The following is a 21,084-nucleotide window of genomic DNA, read 5'->3' as shown; positions in this document are numbered from 1 at the left end:
TATTCAAGGAATATAAGTGACCTGAATTGGAACAAATTGAACCCTGAGTACTCTAAGGACAGTGAGCTGAACCCACAAAATAGCTATACTTCATCAAAAAGGGCATGGACGCTTTCCCCTTACCAAAAACAGAAGAAAAATTAATGTTTTTTTTTATTCAACCAACAAACAGCATCAGAGTTCTACCACATATCACTATAGGTCCACAATACAAGAGTGGTCATAAACACAATTCTAGTTGTTGTTAAATTATATGTATAATGGAAAATCTCCTATCCTAAGACCTGTTTAGGAGTATCTTACTTTTTCAAAAAGTTAAGTATCCAGAACTAGAATTCAGTAACTGAAGTTTAGAACATGCCCATCCTCTGCTAAGGAGCAGTGACTAGAGTTCCAGAACACTCTAGCAAATCTACTCTGCAGTATACCTTAAGTTTGAGAAGCTGGGTTTTTAAACTTCTCTGCCTTCCAGAACTGGGATAGTATCTCAACATTGCTTACTATCCATAGAGAAATACAGCTTCATTTCCACTGACATTTCCCTCAATATCATTCATTGAAAGCATATTAATTTAAAATTCATAAAAGTATTTATGAGAACAATACTAAAACATTGCTAAGATTTCCCTAAAGTGCTTGTATTTTTATTTTTATGTGAAACCACAATCCTGATTATTTTATTGCACTATTTAAGACTTAAATTTCATTACAAACATATTCTTTAGTGCAATCATCTCACAGTATATGCCAAGTTAATACCTGTTCTCATTTTTAGTGCTACTTGAGCTACAATAAAGCTTCTTTTCCAAATGAAGATAGCACTCTGCATGCAGGCATATTATCTTATTTACTTAAAACAGATGTTCTTGGTAAGCAACTTGCAATTGGTAGCATTCCAACTCTTGTGACAATATCTAAGTTTTAAAACACTGCAAAATGATACATGCTAAGGTTTTACACCATCTCAATATAACATAAAATTGCCCACTTATTCACCTAAGGTGAACAAAAGTGACAATCTCAACCCTCACCTTTCTAAAAATGAAGGTATTTAGAAACTATGAATGTCCTATCTTCATAGTTAATACATCTCATTTCTATTAAAATTGTTATAACACTCACTAATTTCAGTTTTAAAGTAGTGCACTGTCAAAATTTTCTTATAACTACTATTTTGTGTTACTTTTGAAAGTAAAAAAGAACTATTGTTTAAAAAAAAAGAAAGAAAGAAAGAGAACTATTGTAAATTAAGTATGAGTAAGCAATCAAAATTTCAAAAAGCAGCAGAAATCAAGAGTTTGGGGGGAAAAAAATGTATCTGAAAGCTGACCTTAGACTAAAACATATAAAGCTGTTTGTTTTATAAACATATGAATCATATAAAACTGAAAATCTCATTTTAAATTTTTTTAAATTGTGCATAAACATCTGTGTGTACTGTATTTTCAAACTTTAATGGTTTATGAGAAAATTCACATAAAGCATATTAAATACCATATACATAAATACCTCCATTGAAAGTTGTCATTTTATAGCTTCTTAGGCAATCCTAAGAATCCTTAATACTATCTCCTTTGCCATAAGCACTATAACAAAAGCACATAAGTTGCTCATTAAAAGAAAATATCAAAATTTCCGTGTGCTTTTAATAATAAAGACTGCTTTATCCAGATCTATTTAAAGTTCTTTGTGTTCATCAAAACAGGGATAAAGAGGTAAAGGTATGTGTCCCAGTTGATAAGACCCTGAAAAACTGATAGAACTGGTTCCAAGGCAAACCTTTGGCCTTTATGTATTTTCCCTTGAACCAGAGCTTCCTTTTCTAGACATTCTGTACTTTAAACATACAGGCAAATGTAGTACTATTTGGCACAGTGAAACATACACATGCCACACAAAAAGAGAGTACCTACATTCAGCTCTAATTTTTCTTTTTTTTTTTTGCTCCCTTCAGGAAAAGCCGATCTGATTTTTAAGCAATTCAAAAATCCAAATTTTGGTGAACTATTACCTGAATTTTAAACGCTGGAAACCACCTGAAACTTTAAATATTTAAAATTTGAGAAAAATATCTCTATGGCTATAGGCAACAATCTGTAACTCTGGCTCTATGTCAAGTACCCTGCATTAGTTTTCTATTGCCTCTGTTACAAATTACAGAGGCAAGAGTGGCTTAACACAACACATCTTACACTACCTTATAGTTCTGGAGGTCAGAAATCCCAAGTGAGTCTTGGGACACTAGTATCAAGGTAGCTCCAGGGCAGAATTCATCTCCTTGTCTTTTCCAGCTTAAGATTACCTGCATTCCTTAGCTTTTGGCTCCTTTCTCCATCTTCAAAGTATATCACTCCAATCTCTGGGCCTCCATCATCTCATCTTTTTAGCTGCCTTTAACCAGTTAATTAATTTCTACCACTCATGTTGCGTGTGTGTGGCTTTTCCCTTTTTTCTAGTCTAACTGCATTTGCTTGAACCTTCAAGAAATGTTGAAAGCGAATGGTCTTGTCTGATTCCTCGTTTTAGTTCACCAAGTGAGTGGTTAAGTCTGATCAAATGGTCATTACTGTATCTGAATAGTTTTCTATATCTTTTTACCTATAGCTTATATTAGAAACGACTGCTGGGTATTATCAAAGGCATTTTTAGCATCTACTTATCTGAACTTTTCTCCTTTACTTTATTGAAATGAATTACACTAAAAGACTTTCTAATTAAGTCTTCTATAAATTCCTAGAGTAAATCGTACTTGGTCAGTAGTATAATTATTCACTAATATACTGCTGGATTCTATATGCTAATGTTGTACTTATAATTGTTGCATCTATATTCACAAGTGAGAAGGCCTATAATCCGTCCACCTTTTTTTTGACACTATGTATGACATTTGCGATATTAAAACTATGGAGAAGTCATAAAGTAAAGTGAAGATCTTTTCATCTTTTTCTAGGGCTCGGACTAATTTAAGTAGCACAGGTGTAATCTATTTGAAATTAATAACAGACAACATTATTGAACACTTTATTAGCTATAAACACGTTACAAGTATTGAGTCTTGTAAATAAAGCTGTGGATTCACCTTGTCTTTTTCAACAGATCTCTATTCACCTTTCTAATTTCTTGCTTGTTAATCTCTTCAGGTATTCCATTTTAAGGAGAAGTTAATTTGGTTAATGTGTATTTTGATAGAATATCCATTTGCTAGCTTCAAATTTGTTTATACAATGCTGCATGCATTTTCTATTCTTTCAAACTCATAAAATGCATGACTCTCTTCTTCCTCACTAATCTCAATTTTAATTGCTCTCGACTTATTTCCTTAATCAGATCTAAGAAGAATTCATCTTATTTTCTTGTCTTTACAAAATCAAGTTTATAAATTTATTTATCCTTTTATTTTCTATGTCTTTAGTTTTAATGTTTACCTCTGTTAATTCTTTCTACTTTCTTCTGGTTTGTTATTTTTTAAGTTCCTTTAAGATGTGAACTAAGTTCCTGGACTGTTCATTAAGCTTTTATCTATCTATATCTTCTCTTTAAACTCAGCTTTCAGACTTCCCTGCTGGTCCATTGATTTAAGAATCCACCTTGCAATGCAGGGGGTGTAGGTTCAATCCCTGATCTGAGAACTAAAATCCCACATGTCACAGGGCAACTAAGCAGGTGCACCACAACCAGAGTAGCCCATGCACCTGCAACTGCTGAGCCCACATGCTCTAGAGCCCGTGTGCCACAAGAGAAGTCTGTGTACCACAATTAGAGAAAGCCCACGTGATGCAACAAAGACTCAGCACAGCCAAAATTAAAACAAAAAAACAACAAACCCAAAGATAAAAAGAAAACTCAACTTTGTAATACTAACAATCAAACACCACACATGAATTCCACTGGATTCTGGATCAGAATCAACCAGGTAATTAATTAAAATAAATAAATATGCTATAAATTTATTTTAGTAATTGGGCAAATTTTATATGAACATGTAATAAATGATACTATTTGAAATACTGATTATTTCTGAAGAGTGACGATTGGCCTTATTTTTAAGAAGTGCACACTGAATTGTTTAGGCATGGAATGTTATGACATCTATAACTTAGTTTTTAATAGGTTATGAACTGAACTATTTCCTCACAAAAAATTCGTGTGTGAAACCCTAACTCTAGTACCTGAGAATGTGACCATTTTAGAAATAGGGCCTTTAAAAAGCTAATTTAAGTTAAAGTGAGTCCAGTAACCTTAGATATGCAGATACCACCACCCTTATGGCAGAAAGCAAAGAAAAACTTAAGAGCCTCTTGAAGAAAGTGAAAGAGGAGAGTGAAAAAGCTGGCTTAAAACTCAACATTCAAAAAATGAAGATCATGGCATCTGGTCTCATCACTTCATTGCAAATAGATGGGGAAACAATGGAAACAGTGACAGACTTTATTTTCTTGGGCTCCAAAACCACTGCAGATGGTGACTGCAGCCATGAAATTAAAAGATACTTGCTCCTTGGAAGAAACGTTATGACAAACCTCGACTGCATATTAAAAAGCAGAGACATCACTTTGCCAACAAAGGTCCGTCTAGTGAAAGCTATGGTTTTTCCAGTAGTCATGCATGCATATAAGAGTTGGACCATAAAGAAAGCTGAGCACTGAAGAATTGATGCTTTTGAACTATGGTGTTAGAGAAGACTCTTGAGAGTCCCTGGGACTGCAACAAGATCAAACCAGTCAATCCTAAAGGAAACAGACCTGAATATTCATTGGAAGGACTGAAGCTAAAGCTGACATTCCAATACTTTAGCCACCTGATGCAAAGAACTGACTGCTTGGAAAAGACCCTGACGCTGGGAAAGACTGAAGGCAGGAGGAGAAGGGGATGACAGAGGAAGAGATGGTTGGATGACATTACCAACTTGATGGACATGAGTTTGAGCAAGCTCCAGGAGTCGGTGATGGACAGGAAAGCCTGGTGTGTTGCAGTCCACAGGGTCGCAAAGAGTCAGACACGACTGAGGGATTGAACTGAATGGACTGAAGGCCATGATGGTGGGCCCTAACCCAGTGTGACTGGTGACCTTTTAAGGGGAGAACAGCACACAGGGAGAGACAACAGGGAAACACACAAGGGAAGTCAACCAAGTGAAAAGGCAGCAAGAGGGCAGCCATATGCAAGCCAAGGGGAGAAGCTTCAGAGAAAAGAACCCTGTCAGTTCCCTGATCTTGGACCTTCATCCTCCAGAACGGTGAGAAAATAAGTTTCTGCTGTTTAAGCCAGCCAGTCTCTGGTACTCTGTTCTGGCAGCTCTAGCAACCTAATACAAATGGTTCCTGGGGAAAAAGGATAAATATAAGGAGAGAGAGAAAGTAAAACTGGCAAGACCTTACTGTTGCTGAATCTAGGTAGAAAGTATATGGATGCCCATCATATCATTCTTTCAATTTTACGTAAGTTTAAACTTCTCCAAAAGAGAAGTTTGAAGTTTTCCAAAATAAAAAGTTCAGGGGAAAAATTTCACCAGGAAATTCACACACGTACACACATATATTTATAAGTTTGTATTTGTCTGCTAGAGTTGTCATAACAAAATACCAAGACTGGCTGGCTTAAGCAATAAAAATGTATTCTCACAGTTCTGCAAGGTGGAAGCTGAAGATCAAGGTGTCTGCAGGTTCGGTTTCCTCTGAGGCCTCTCCTTTACTTGCAGACAGCTTTCACATGGCTCTGCTCTGTGTGTGCCCAGCCCTGGTGTCTCTCAGTACACTCAAATTTCCTTTTCTTGTAAGGACACGAATCAGACTGGACTGACTTAATCACCTCTTTGGGCTTCCCAGGTGGCTCAGTGGTAAAGAATTTGCCTGCCAAGCAGGACACACAGGTTCAGTCCTTGGCTGGGGAAGATCCCCCAGAGAAGGAAATGGAAACCCATTCCCTTATTCTTGTCTGGAGAATCTCATGGACAGAGGAACCTGGCGAGCTATATAGTCCATGGGGTCAGAAAAGAATGAGAGATGACTCAGAGACTAAACAACAAACAAATCATCTCTTTAAAGACCGTACCTCCAAATAAGATTATGTTCTGAAGTGCTAAGGGTTAGGGACTTCCATGTATGAATTTTGGAGGGACACAATTCAGCTCATAACCAGATCGTTATCCTTGTCCTTACAATCTTATGTCTTTAAACAAAGAATGTTAAGTCTATGATTTCTTTAATTCTTTTCTAGCTATTTGTTTCTCTTTCAGGATTTCTAGTATCTTCAAGATAGGTCTAAAACTGTCTTCCAGGGGTACTCTTTCTGCCCCCTTCTGATGCCAATATCAGAAGCTTTCTCTATCTCCTTTATACTTTAATAAAACTTTATTACACACACACACACACACACACACACACACACACCACACACACAAACTGTCTTCCAGGTAACCATGAGTTATATGTAAGGATTTACACTTTCTGTGTGTGGTTTCTCTCTACTATTCTGTATTTATTTATTCAATTTAATTTCTTAGCACAATGATGTAGCCTCCAGTCATGGCTAATCTCTTTATCAATTTGTCTCCTAAATTTAGGAATTCAGAATTGTTTTAGTTTCTGAAACTACATTTGTGTTCTAACTCTACTTCTTTGAGAGTTATCATTACTTTGCTAAAGTTTCCTTTCCTACTGCCTATTAATCCTGTGTTCCACAGAAGCTACCTGTTCAATGTACTCAGCCTTATTTTCCTTTCCCAAATTGCTGAATTCCTTGAAGGTTCTTCCCTACTCACAACTGTTCCCTCAGCATCCAGATAGGTCAGACTACTGTTAGCTATTAAGAGGAAAAAAACAGCAGGTAATAAAAAACATGAAAATTTTCAGCACCAAGTACCAAACATGTTAACTAACTTAACCCTCTGCTGAAGCACTGGAATTAAGTTTATATGAGCGTGCCCACCAGGTTCAGTTCAACTCAACAGAAATTAACAGGACTGCACTGACCTCTGAGCACAAAGCAAGCAGCAAATTGTCAAGTCAGCAATGTGGGCTAAGGTCAACATTTTCCCACATTATTTCCCTGTCCTACCTTCACTACTTCACAGTGCAGTGTATCCCCCTATTCATAACTACAATTAGTAACAAAACAGTAAATATTTCTTAAAAATAACAAACAAGTCACATTAGTGTTGCCAGCCATGTCTGACTCTTTGTGACCATATGGATTATGGCCTGCCAGGCTCCTCTGTTCATGGAATTCTCCAGGCAAGAATACTTCAGATTGCTTCAGTATTGCTTTCCTACTCTAGGGGATCTTCCTGACCCAGGGATTAAACCTGCATCTCCTGCACTGGTAGGTGGATTCTTTACCACTCCACTACCATTTATCCCAATAATCCTATTGGGGCCAAGTATAACCCATATTTTACAAAGGTACAAGGTGATTTTAGAGAAAGTTAAGTGTTTTAAAGCCAGGTCTATTTACATAAACACTTATAGTCTCTTCATAACTAACATTCCTTCTACTTCCACATTCATTTGTGTGATCTCAGGCACATAAATCTTTCTAGGCCTTATCTGTCCATCTGTAAAATGATGATACTAATACCACCTAACTCACAAGGCTAGTATACAAACCCAGTGAGTGAATGAAGGCAAGTAAAGTGGTTAGAACAGTGTCTGGCATACAATGCTCCTAATATTATTATTTATTTGGCATCCTGTAGCTTACAAATATGATTTTTTTAAAGCCTATATACTCAAATAACTCAAAAGAATCTCAATGATCTGACACTTATCAGGTCCACAAGTGGCTATAATGACAATTTTGGGTAATATTTCTGATTGCTTAACCTACTCACTGCAGCATTTAAAAGCTAACATGACCCATCTCTTGGTAACATTGTAAAACTCAGTTCTCCACAATAGTCACTTTGAATCTAATCACCTTTTTTCTTCATTAGAAAAGTTCAGAAGTAAAATTCTGTACTTTGTTGTAATTTTTTAAAAAGAAACAAATTTCTAATCTAATTAGATATCCATTAAACAGATTCTTGGAGAAGGCAACAGCACCCCACTCTAGTACTCTTGCCTGGAAAATGCCATGGATGGAGGAGCCCGGTGGACTGCAGTCCATGGGGTCGCTGAGAGTCGGGCACGACTAAGCAACTTCACTTTCATTTTTATGCATTGGAGAAGGAAATGGCAACCCACTCCAGTGTTCTTGCCTGGAGAATCCCAGGGACAGGAGAGCCTGGTGGGCTGCCGTCTATGGGGTCGCTCAGAGTCGGACACGACTGAAGTGACTTAGCAGTAAACAGCTTCTAACATAGAAAAGTAGCAGTAGTGTTCGGGTGTGAACAAAAAAGGACTTAACCTTGAAAGTACCTCAAAAATTGGAAAAATAAACACATTTAAACAAAGGCAAAACAAAAGTAATCAAGCAAAAGCTGATGCTCTGTAAAAAGCATCAAGAAACAAGATGATTAATTTAGATTATTTAAGAAACTAAAATGTAAAAGTAAAAAGTGACAGGCTTAAACTATCTAAACTAGACTAGCATATATATAAGCAATTTAAAGCTACATATTTTGAAGAAAGGAGGAGGCAATGGCACCCCACTCCAGTACTCTTGCCTGGAAAATCCCATGGATGGAGGAGTTTGGTAGGCTACAGTCCATGGGGTCGCAAAGAGGTGGACACGACTGAGCGACTTCACTTTCACCCTGGCTGAGATCTTCCTTGTAGCTCAGATGGTAAAGAATCTGTGTGCAGTGCAGGAAACCTGAGTTCGATCCCTGGATCAGGAAGATGTCTGGAGAAGGGACTGGCAATCCACTCCAGTATTCTTGCCTGGAGAATCCCACGGATACAGGAGCCTGAGGGGCTACAGTTCGTGGGGTCACAAAGAGTCGGACACGACTAAGCGACTAACCCACCCACCAACATTTTGAAGAAAAGTCAATAACAAGACTGTAGAAATGTGTACGTTTTATAGTCTGTGGGTAAGTATAAATCATCCTATGACATTCAGAGGCAAGATGAATGTGATGACCAAAAATCTACTAATTATGAGGCAGCCAAGATACAGTAGTTTCTTCAGTGCTTCAGTATAAGTAGATTAGCTGATGCTCTCTATAGTTATAATATGAAATTAAATTGCCATTTTCCAGTGATATTTACCCAATAGCACTGTATTAGAAATGAGAATATAATCAGGTTTCAGGTTAAATATGTGCTACTGATTTATGTCACTCTCTCTGGTTATGTTTTTATTTGGGCTACTGCCTATAGCCAAACTTTGCAAACAGAGATGCAAGTCAGTCTTTGGTGATAACCAAAAAAAAACCATTTTACTCAAAAATCAGAACACGTGATAAAATTAGTGGGTGAAAGTTTAATGAGCCCATGGCAGAGCAGAATAGCCTAGAAAATTAGCATGTCACTTCTTCATTAGCTGGCATTCCAAAACTTCAGCTATTCTCCATCATCACAATAATCAAATTAAATGTACCTATATTAAACAAAGAACTGACTCATTGGGAAAGACCCTGATGCTGGGCAAGACTGAAGGCAAGAGAAGGGGACGATAGAGGATGAAATGGTTGGATAGCATCACCGACTTGATGGACATAAGTTTGAGCAAGCTTTGGGAGTTGGTGATGGACAGGGAAACCTGGCATGCTGCAGTCCATGGGGTCACAAAGAGTTGAACACCACTGAGTGACTGAACTGACTGAACTGACATCAAATGAACCAGCTTATTATCTGATCCATGAAAAGAAGCTATTATCACCAAACAGTAAGAGGTATGTAGAAGAATTCAGTGAGATAAAGTCTTCTAAACTACTAACATGTTTGTTACAGTAAGTACTTAATAAACAGTGGGTATCAGTAGTAGTATATATATATTCAAATTCCAAATGAGAGATGTGATTCTGCTTCAGTGTTGGCACTGTTATAGTCCTATTTCTGAGTAGTAATTTAATAAAATCATCTTAATCCTAAAAGCAATTAATTCCATCCTCACAAATGAAAAGGACCAATCACTACAAGTAAAAAAATATCAACCCAACATTGTTGAATCTCTTTATATAACTATAACATAGAAAAACAATCACATCCTTGAGGTAAGAAATTACTAGAAATAACAAAGCAATTCTGAAATTACAATGAATGCTTTTAACTTACTGATTAACTAAATCAGATACCGTCTTAGAGCCATCATCTGCTTCTTCTTCCATTTCAGAGTCCATACCATTGTCACCTTGTGAATGACATTAAAAAAAAAATGAAAACACGCTTATAAGACAAAAAGTCAGAGCAACGTATCATTATACAGAAAGTTTCATCTATAAAGTGACTAAGAAACCTGACACTTGTTGAAAGATGACAGTTTTAATTCTTATATTTAAAATACCTTTTTGGGTATCTGTCCTATTATCTATTCTATAAATGCATAAAATGTATATAAATGAGAATGTGTATATATATATATGTCTATATATACTTACAGACCATACACACATGTACACATCTTTTACCAATTACAGATTCCATTAAACCATTTTACATTTTAAAGAGGTGTTATCTCTAGAAATTGAAAGTCTCCATTTTTTTGTTCCTTCTCTTGTAACGCTAATACTAAAATCCTTGTAGAGTCAAAAAAAGGGAGCTTAAAAATCCAAAATTCTACAGGTAATGTATGGCAAAGAAGAGTCTTACTTTAGGCAGTTAGACAAATGTCAGGAATTTGCAAGAAATTATTCTAACTCTGCATTTGGCTCTTATTAGAGCAGGCAATGGCAACCCACTCCAGTACTCTTGCCTGGAAAATCCCATGAACAGAGGAGCCTGGTAGGCTGCAGTCCATGAGGTCGCTAGGAGTCGGACACGACTGAGTGACTTCACTTTCATTTTTCACTTTCATACACTTTCATACAGTGTTCTTGCCTGGAGAATCCCAGGGACGGGGGAGCCTGGTGGGCTGCCATCTATGGGGTCGCACAGAGTCAGACACAACTGAAGTGACTTAGCAGCAGAGCAGAAATGGTACTCAATGGATAATTAGAAGCAGTGAGAAAGCAAAAAACTAAAAAATAATCTTAAGAGAAGTCTTTGCCTTCTTAATAATTTTTTATAGAATTCTGGATAAACTTTTCTCACAAAAACTTCAATGTTCTTACCCACATAACTGATTTGGAAAAACCACACATACATCAAAAAGTCCATTCCTGAGATGCTATTCTACAATATAAACTATAATTTTCTATAAAGAGAAGTAAAAATATTAATTAATGACTAAGAATAAAGCTGAAGTCAAGTAAAAATACCTCATGATTTATGCTAAATATAGTATTAACTATCTATACTAAGTTACCAGAAGGTAGAAATATGCATTCTTACCCTCAAGAATCTTCAAAATTTTTTTTTCAGACAGGAGCTCTAGCTGTTCCTGGCAAAGTCTTTTAATTTCTTCTATTGAACAGTTCTAAAGAAAATGATATTTTAAAAAATGCATTTATATAATACAGCACCAAAGTAAACTAGAAAACAGCAAGCATTAAAAAAAAGTCTTGCTTAGCAAAGTTGTGCAGTCAAACCAATGAAAAGTCACATAAATCTTTTTTATGGGATAAAATCTGAAGACCTGCCAGTTAACATGCAAACATTATAATTTATAGTTTTAATTGGAACATATAAAGTCATGTTAACTATGAAAGAACAAACTAAAGAGTGAGTCAGGTGCCCAGATATTGTTAATAGTAGCCTATTTCAGTTCAGTTCAGTCGCTCAGTCGTGCCTGACTCTTTGCGACCCCATAAACCACAGCACGCCAGGCCTCCCTATCCATCACCAACTCCCAGAGTTCACCCAAACCCATGTCGGTTGAGTCGGTGATGCCATCCAAACATCTCATCCTCTGTCGTCCCCTTCTCCTCAATCTTTCCTAGCATCAGGGTCTTTTTAAATGAGTCAGCTCTTCACATCAGGTGGCCAAAGTATTGGAGTTTCAGCTTCAGCATCAGTCCTTCCAATGAATATTCAGGATTGATGTCCTTCAGGATGGACTGGCTGGATCTCCTTGCAGTCCAAGGGACTCTCAAGAGTCTTCTCTTATTTATGTTAGGCGAATACGACTAAAGGCTTAAATATTCTAGCCCTGGCTCCATTCATCTTAGATATATATGCTGTTGGGTTTAACTTGCCCAAGTCTTTTTTCTGTATCAGTAAAATTACAACACCACATACGTTTCTGAGTAATTTTCAGAAAAAAACATACAAAAACATTTAAGACTTTAATGAAATACAGGCTATTACCAACTATCATTGCATACTGTGGTCTTCCCTGGTGACTCAGTTGGTAAAGAGTCTGCCTGCAACGTGGAAAACCCGGGGTTCAATCCCTGGATCAGTAAGAGCCCCTGGAGAAGGAAATGGCAACCCACTCCAGTATTCTTGCTGGGAGAATTCCATGGAGAGAGAAGCCTGATGGGCTACACTCCACGGGGTCACAAAGAGTCTGACATGAGAGTGACTAACACTTTCACTTTCTTTATTACATACTGTTACACAGCAGTATACTACTTCTTAAAGCAAAAGAATCAGTGTATATCTAATCTAGTTACTTAAATTGCCAATATTTAATAGAATTATTCCCAGAAGGTCAAAAAATTCCTTACCTAAATATATTTAAGTGTCCCATTTCTTTCTGGCAAATTTTTCAAGACACAAAGCCATTATGGTTCTGCAAAATCCCTATATCTTTTTGAAGTAGCTTAGTTGAAAACATACAATTATAATTTCCATTAAGTAAAATGACTGCTACAAAGAAAGTTTTTGTATATTTCTATACAGTGGGGAACCTACTAATGTATGTCATGAAGTACCTTTAACACATCAGGAAGCATCTTCTGTAACTTCTTCTCGCCTATGATACAGAAACACTGTCGAAGCATTTCTTTTTTGTCTGATATATAGAAACTAACTGGTTTTAATGCCACAGTCAGGTCTAATCCACCTTCTTCAAGGTCACTGTGCTCTGCCAAGAATAACTCTTTTTCCAGAGGTGGCAAAAGATATTTGGCCTCCTAAAATTAAAAGACATAAAGAACCATTAAACAATAAAAACATGTCTATAACATCATACATCATTTAATAAAATCTTTATTAAACATTTTCAAATTCTTTGGTTGCATAAATCACTTATTTAAAACCACAAAAAAGATTATTTAATTGCTCAGTATTCTTTGACATTACTCTCCAGGCTGTAATCATCAGCAAATTGATAAAAAGTTAAGAAATAATAATATCTTACAACACGCAAATGAAAATATACTCAATATTGAATAATCTTCTACAATTTCAGACTTCTGAAGAATATGATACTCCTCCAGTAGACCATTCACCCAAGAATTTTATGTATGTATGGTCATTCTTAATTCTTAAAAGAAACAGGATAGCAGCAAAATGTTATAAATCACATATATAATAAAGTGCCACTGCTTACCAGAAGCTACTGTCATTTTTAAAACTGTTAAATATCCAATCATATTCAAAGCCGGCAAGTAACTTAAGACAATTCAATCAACTTTGCCTCCTATTTTCCAAATCTATCCAGTCTCTCAAGTCTACTGCCAGAATGCTGATCCAAGGCAACATCCTCTCTGCCTAGATTACCTCCAGGTGGCATGAGTGGTAAAAAACCTGCCTGCCAAGAGATGCAGGTTCGATCCCCAGATGGAGAAGATTCCCCTGGAGTCGGAAATGGCAAGCCACTCCCATATTCTTGCCTGCAGAAACCCATGCACAGAGGAGCCTGGTGGACTACAGTCCCTGGCCACAAAGAGTCAGACAGGACTGAGTGACTGAGTTCACACACACTGGACTCCCTATATCTAATCAAAGGTTTCGCCAATCTGTTTTGTATACTGTCACCAAAATGGATTTTATAAAACGCACACATAATCATCCTCCCTATTTGTAAGACTTCCCAGTGAAGTACTTCTCATAAAAATACAGTTTAGTTCTGTATGCAAATGCTTACACAATTCTTATTACTGGTCTTTTCATAATAACAGAGTACCAAAAATATGCAAACTATTTAAGATAAGAATGGTGATATCCAAGAACGAAATCAGACGATGCTTGCTCCTTGGAAGAAAAGCTATGACAAACCTAGACAGCATATTAAAAAGCAGAGACATCACTTTGCCCACAAAGGTCCGTCTAGTCAAAGCTATGGTTTTTCCAGTAGTCATGTATGCATGTGAGATGGACCCTAAAAAAAGCTGAGCGCCGAAGAACTGATGCTTTTGAACTGTGGTGTTGGAGAAGACTCTTGAGAGTCCCTTGGATTGCAAGGAGATCCAACCAGTCAATCCTGAAGGAAATCAGTCAAAATATTCATTGGAAGGACTGATGTTGAAGCTAAAACTCCAATACTTTGGCCATTTGAAGTGAAGGACTGATTCACTGGAAAAGACCCTGACACTGGGAAAAATTGAAGGCAGGAGGAGAAGGGGATGACAGAGGATGAGACAGTTGGATGGCATCACCAACTCGATGGACATGAGTTTCAGTAAGCTCTGGGAGTTGGTGATAGAAAGGGAAGCCTGGCATGCTGCAGTCCATGGGGTCACAAAGAGTCGGACACAACTGAGTGACTGAACTGAACTGATCCAAAACTAAATCTAGAAGGAATAGAAAAACTGAATATATCTATAACCATCAAAGAAAGTGGGGGAGAAAAAAAGGTGAGAGGCATTAAGGAAAAATACACTACCCCTAGAAAAATCCACCAGACCCAAACAGCTGTATGGTCCAACAGTCAAGTACACCCTTGAAAGAAAGGTATAAACTACTCTGGAATACGTGAAAAAAAAAAATGTTAAGTTTTCCCAACTCAATCCATAGCCCAATACTAAAACAAAACAGGGTAACTACAAAAATAAAAACCTTAATCTGATTTAACTTAACATAAACACAAACGTATTTAATAAAAATACTGAATTACAGTCGAGTAGAACCAAATCAACAAATCAAATAGGATTTATCTCAAAAAGCAAGGACAATTTATCAATAAAATTACATTATCAGATTAAAGAAAGAAAACTGTATGACCCCTCAACAGATGCCCCAAAGGTAACTGATAAGACTCCACAAAATCTCGGAAAAACCAGAATTATAAATTTCCTTAATTTGATCAGATATCTTTCAGAACCTATGACAAATAGATTTACTGATATAAAAGTTAAAAACTGCTTCTACTACAAAAAGGAACGGGAAAAGAATGCCTGCTATGAATGCCTGTGTTCAACACTACACTAAATGATTGAAAAAAAAAAAAGAAAAGAAAAAAGCCTTAGACAATGCAAAATAACAAAAAAATAAGAAATATCAAGGCTGACAAGTCAATGAAGGGGCTTCGTATCAAACAATTAATGAGGAAGCATAAAGAAAGCCTTCCATTTCCCGTCATGTGTGTTGTATATATTTAAAGCATGCAGTCCTGCAACTGGTTTTTTGTGTGTTTTTATTTTTTTCCTGCATCTGTTTTATAATGTGAGCAAACTTTTTTTTTAAACGGCATTATTTTGCCAGGTTGAAGGCACATAAAGAGGGGTTTTATTTCGTTTTGTTTTTTAACTTATTTTAATTGGAGGCTAATTACTTCACAATATTGTGGTGGTTTTTGCCATACATTCACATGAATCAGCCATGGGTGTACATGTGTTCCCCATCCTGATCCTCCCTCCCACCTCCCTCCCCATCCCATCCCTCAGGGTCATCCCAGTGCAGCAGCCCTGAACACCCTGCCTCATGCATGGAACCTGGACTGGCAATCTATTTCACATATGATAATATACATGTTTCAATGCTATTCTCTCAAATCATCCCACCCTCGCCTTCTCCCACAGAGTCTTTACATCTGTGTCTCTTTTGCTGTCTCACATATAGGGTCATCGTTACCATCTTTCCAAATTCCATATATATATATATGTGTGTTAATATACTGTATTGGTGTTTCTCTTTCTGACTTACTTCGCTCTGTACAATAGGCTCCAGTTTCATCCACTTCATTAGAACTGATTCAAATGTATTCCTTTTAATAGCTGAGTAATATTCCGTGTGTACATGTACCACAGTAAAGAGGGCTTTTATAATCAGATATTGGATTCCAATGTAGGTGTTATTAACAAATTGGTAACTACCAGTAAACTTCCTTAATCTCTTTGCTCCTCAATTTTCTCAACTTGTATAAAGTAGACGACGAGAAGTAAAGCGGTGCTTGCAAGGGCACTGAAGGCTAGTTCCTGACCCAGACTTTTCAGGGAGACTAAGGTGACCACAGGAGTGGAAGGAGCTAAAGGCAATCATCAGACGATCAGCAAACCCAGAAATTTTAAGTTCAAGTCGTGGGAGTGTGGGGTTCAAGGGAACTTAGGAACGTGAACTTCAGACACTGGATCCCGTAAGACCGCAGCCTTAACCGGAGCGACAGCAGGCTCCGCATCCCGCAGTCACATTCTGCTCTTCGCCCGCCTTCTGAAACCGCGGCCGCTTCGAGAAGCGACGAGAAAGACGCGCACGCACCTGCTGCAGGGAGCCGGAGACGCTGGAAGATGAGTCAGTGCTTCTCCGCTTCCGACGCTCACCGCGCTCCACGCTGCTGCCACCCCAGCAGTTGCCGCCGCTCCCACCGCCGGTGACACTTCCACTCACGCTAGTGTTCCCACAGCAGGTGACGCTTCCGCAACCGCTTGCGCTCCCGCAGCCGCTGGTGCTTCCACTGCCACTGCTGCCTACGGCGGGGACCAGGTCCGGCGCTGCGAGGGCCGCCGCCGCCTCCTGACCGCTTCGTTTGCGCCGCTTCTCCCTGGAAGACTTCTTCCCCGTCATGATCCCACTCCAGCAACCATCCGGTGAAAGAACCCGTCTCCCGATGGACCAAAAGCCTCCCGCAGCGGCGAGCTGCAGGAGCTGGCGTCGCAGCTTGACGTCACTTCCGGTCGCGCCGCAAACGTCTGGAGTCGTTTCTGAAGGCGGGGTGGGGGCCAATCAAGCTGCCTCCGGCTACGGCGGAGGTTGGCTGTAGAGTTTGAGGGCGGTTGAGCGGTGTGTGAGGACTTTTGTTGTATGTTTCCATATACAAAGAACCATAGATGGAGCGTTACAATAGCTTTTTGCCTTGTTGATACTGTTTTTCAATCTTTGTCAGTATACAGTACACAGTAAGCTGAAGGTATATTGTTTGATCTTCCGATTTCCTTTGTCTTTCAATTTTTGTTTGACTCAACAACAATGAGGCAAATTTAGGAGAAACTCATTATCATCATCACATGGACAATTTATTTTTAATGTGTTTTAAGAATTTGTACTCGGAGAAGGCATTAGCACCCCACTCCAGTACTCTTGCCTGGAGAATCCCAGGGACGGCAGAGCCTGGTGGGCTGCCGTCTATGGGGTCGCACAGAGTCGGACACGACTGAAGCAACTTAGCAGCAGCAGCAAGAAGTTGTACAAGAGCAGTTTCTTGCTTCTTTGTTTTTACCCATTAACACTACTTTCTAGGCATGATTCCTTTTCACTTCTGAAGGCACTTGGCGCTTTTATTTATCCTTTCTCAATTTATTTAATAGTCAAATACTGGCGTCTTGGTTATTGACCTTCTGGTACATGTCAGAAAAATACCGCCGTAAATAACAAGAAAAAAATTACATTATTTTGTACCCCCAAAAAGAAATTGATCAAAAGTTATTGGCACGTTATTTTTCTTGTTTTATGTAATCGAGTTTGTTTGAAAAAGAAAGGCTGAGGCAATTTAAAATGTTACCTGAAATCTTTTTAAATGTAAGTTCTAACATATGATAAGATTAGTTTTAACTTGGATTCTTGGCTTACAATGTTGAATACTGTTCCACTGATTAGAACGCTATTTCCTCATGATCGATACTCTGATGTACCATTTATCTACGAAAATAAGTATATCGATCTTTTAAATGTAAATTAGTTCTTTCTGTTGAGGAACGGGGAGCAGGAATAAAATACTATTGGCATATCAATGTTCCTACCTTTTCTCTCTCCCTTCTTTCCTCATAAACTTCTGTTTCATACTAGTTCTTGGTTTTTTGAACGGGAGGAAAGCAAGAAGAGTTTAGGAGTGAAGGTGACCAGTAAAAGAATCCAAGGCCATTTTTAAAAGGGATTTGAGGCAAGAAGTGCAAAAGAAAAAGAGAAGTGTATGAGGGCAGCAGTGGAAGAGCGAATTTGGGGCGTACCTCTGGAGATTATGTATTACTTGCATAGAGTGCGTGAGGGACAAGAAAGGGACAAGTGAGTTTGTGAAAATAGATTATGGATCATAGTTTTATCACTGTTAACTTTGCAGGCTGCCCTGTAGTATTTTGGATCTAAACACAAACCTGGTTTTAAAATCAGAGATCAAGGGCTTCCGTGGTGGCACAATGAATAAAAATCTGCCTGACACTGCAGGAGAAACGGGTTCGATCCCTGCTCCAGATACGTGCCACAGAGCAACTAAGACATAACTACTGAAGCCTGAGCATCCTAGAGTCTGCTCGCTACAGGTACTGAGCCTGCGTGCCCTGGAGCCTGTGCTCCGCAGCAAAAGAAGTCACCACAGTGAGAATCCTGTGCCTAAGTGAAGAGTAGCCCTCTCTCATGGCAACCAGAGAAAGTCCAAGCAAAGCAGTGAAAACCTAGCATAACCAAAAATGAATAAATAAAATATTACTCCATGAGCTATCACCTCACATCAGCCAGAATGACCATCATCAGAAAATCCACAAACAATAAATGGTGAAGAGGATGTGAAGAGAAGGGACCCCTCCTACATTAATGGTGGGAATTGTAAACTGTTACAGCTTCTGCGGAGAACAGGATGGAGGTTACTTACAACACTAAAATTAGAGCTACCATATGACCCTACAATCCCACTCCTTATCTGGAGAAAAACATGATCCGAAAGAATACATGCACCCTAGTGTTCACTGCAGCACTGTTTAGAATAACCAAGACACGGAAGTAACCTAAATATCCATCAACAGAGGAATGGATAAAGATATGATACACATATACAATGGAATATTACTCGACCATTAAAAAGAATGAATTAATGCCATTTGCAACAAAATGGACCTAGAAATTGTCCTACTGAGTGAAGTAACTCAGACAGAGAAGGAGAAATATCATACAGCATCCTTTATTTGTGAAATCTAAAAAGAAATGATACAAATGAACTTACTTACAAAACAGAAACAGACTCACAGAGAACAAGCTTATGGTTGCCAGAAGGAAGGATAGGGGGACAGGATAGTTAGGGAGTTTGGGATGGACACTGCACACTGCTGTATTTAAAATGGATAACTGACAAAGACCTACAACCCATGAAACTCTGCTCAATGTTATGTGACATCCTGGGAGTTTGGGGGAAAATGGATATCTGTACGGGCTTCTCTGGTTAAAGAATCTGCCTGCAATGCAGGAAATATAGCAGATGTGGGTTCAATCCCTGGGTCAGGAAGACCCCCTAGAGGAAGGCGTGGCAATCCATTCCAGTGTTCTTACCTGGAGAACCCCATGAACTGAGGAGCCTGCCAGGCTACAGTCCATGAAGTCACAAAAAGTCAGACACAACTGAAGCAGCTGAGCACACACACCCACATGGATACATGTGTATGTATGGCTGAGTCTCTTTGCTGTTCACCTGAAACTATCACAACATTGTTTATCGGCTATGGTGGTGGACTTGCTATCACCTGTTCTTGGGTGTTGTCCCCTCCTTTCTGACCCCCAGGGAGACTTTCTGTGCATGTGTGAAGTCTCCCTTGCCCCAAAGGTGGGAAATGTTATGATCTCTTGATCTTTTACTCAAACAGGATTTAGCCCTTCTCTGTTCCTGCCTTGACTGTTATCTTAAAATGTCTTCAAGAGGCAAAATCTGGCTATTTACCCTGTTTCTGTTGTTATTTCTACTTCGAAGTGCAAGCAGGAGGCTCATTGTAAATATCTAACCTGGAGCTCACCTGCCCCCTTCCTCAGGAAATGTAAACAAGAAGCTAGTTGTGAATGTCTAGCCTGGAGCCCATCTATCTCCTGCCTCATGATGGAATTGCCTATGTTGTAGGTCAAAACTGATTGTATGTTGGCAGTTTCATATGGTTCAACCCAATATTAAAGAAGTTAAGAGGCCCAGCACTGAATAATGTTATGAACTTAAAGCTCTGTGAGCAAACACAGGACTGTTTTTCTGCCCGAAGACAAATACATGGTAGGGTGGACACAGAGTGGGATTTACATGTGTTTTTGTAACTACTCTTCAGCAACTCAGTAAGCATGAATCACAGTGGTTGTCTAGGGATAGGATGTATTAGTGCTGGGGGCAATCATTACTTCTCTGGAATTTTATAAAGATTCACTAGGTGAGAAATTTGCTCTATCTTATGTGTGCTTAGTTGCTCAGTCGTGTCTGACTCCCTGCGGCCCCACAGACTGTAGCCCACCAAGCTCCTCTGTCTGTGAAATTTTCCAGGCAAGAATACTGGAGAGCAGGTTTCCGTTTCCTCCTCCAGGGAATCGTCCCTATCCAGGGATCAAACCCACTTCTCTTGCATCTCCTGAATTGGCAGGCGGGTTCCTTACCACTAGCATCACCTGGGAAGCCTGTCTTTCATCTGCCAGGTAGCTCAGACAATAAAGAATCCGTGTTTCCATTCTGAATCCTGCTAAGATTATCAGCTTCTTCCTTTGTATTCTACTGTTTTCCCTACGAGCAACCAAAACTCACTACTGCAGGCTCTTGCTCAGTATCTTCTTCAAAATGTTGTTAGTTCTCATAAACAAAAGCCAAGTATTACATATCTTTGTAGTCTCAACATATATTACAGTATCTGACACACGCTAGAGACTCCATGCTTGTTAAACTCTGTATTGAGAAGTGGTGGATCCACACACAGCTTCTTTCTGTACCCCCACTGTAGTAAATTGCATTCATGGCTCCAGGTCTTCACCTCTCTCTGTAGTTATGCCTTTTTCCATGTAATTTGATAGTGTCCTTCTTCCACAACTAGCAACATAATTCCTGCAGAGTGGAATC

The 21,084-nt window shown here is 38.6% G+C and overlaps 1 protein-coding gene across 1 annotated transcript in view; it reads right to left on the bottom strand.

The window, feature by feature from the left end:
- The window catches only part of CAAP1 (caspase activity and apoptosis inhibitor 1), a 77,398-nt gene extending 60,096 nt beyond the window's left edge, over positions 1 to 17,302 (bottom strand). Inside the window, exons 1-4 of the mRNA XM_018051896.1 lie at positions 16,563 to 17,302; positions 12,857 to 13,057; positions 11,373 to 11,457; positions 10,158 to 10,233 (exon numbers count right to left, since the gene is read on the bottom strand). Of these exons, the coding sequence (XP_017907385.1) occupies positions 10,158 to 10,233; positions 11,373 to 11,457; positions 12,857 to 13,057; positions 16,563 to 16,868 (668 nt within the window). The 5' untranslated portion in view covers positions 16,869 to 17,302. The remainder of the gene's footprint in view (positions 1 to 10,157; positions 10,234 to 11,372; positions 11,458 to 12,856; positions 13,058 to 16,562) is intronic.

This window comes from Capra hircus, chromosome 8 (genome assembly GCF_001704415.2).
Source record: "Capra hircus breed San Clemente chromosome 8, ASM170441v1, whole genome shotgun sequence".
Lineage (NCBI taxonomy): Eukaryota > Metazoa > Chordata > Mammalia > Artiodactyla > Bovidae > Capra > Capra hircus.
Note: the sequence above shows the minus strand (reverse complement) of the source record. Positions and strands in the feature narration are given on the sequence as shown.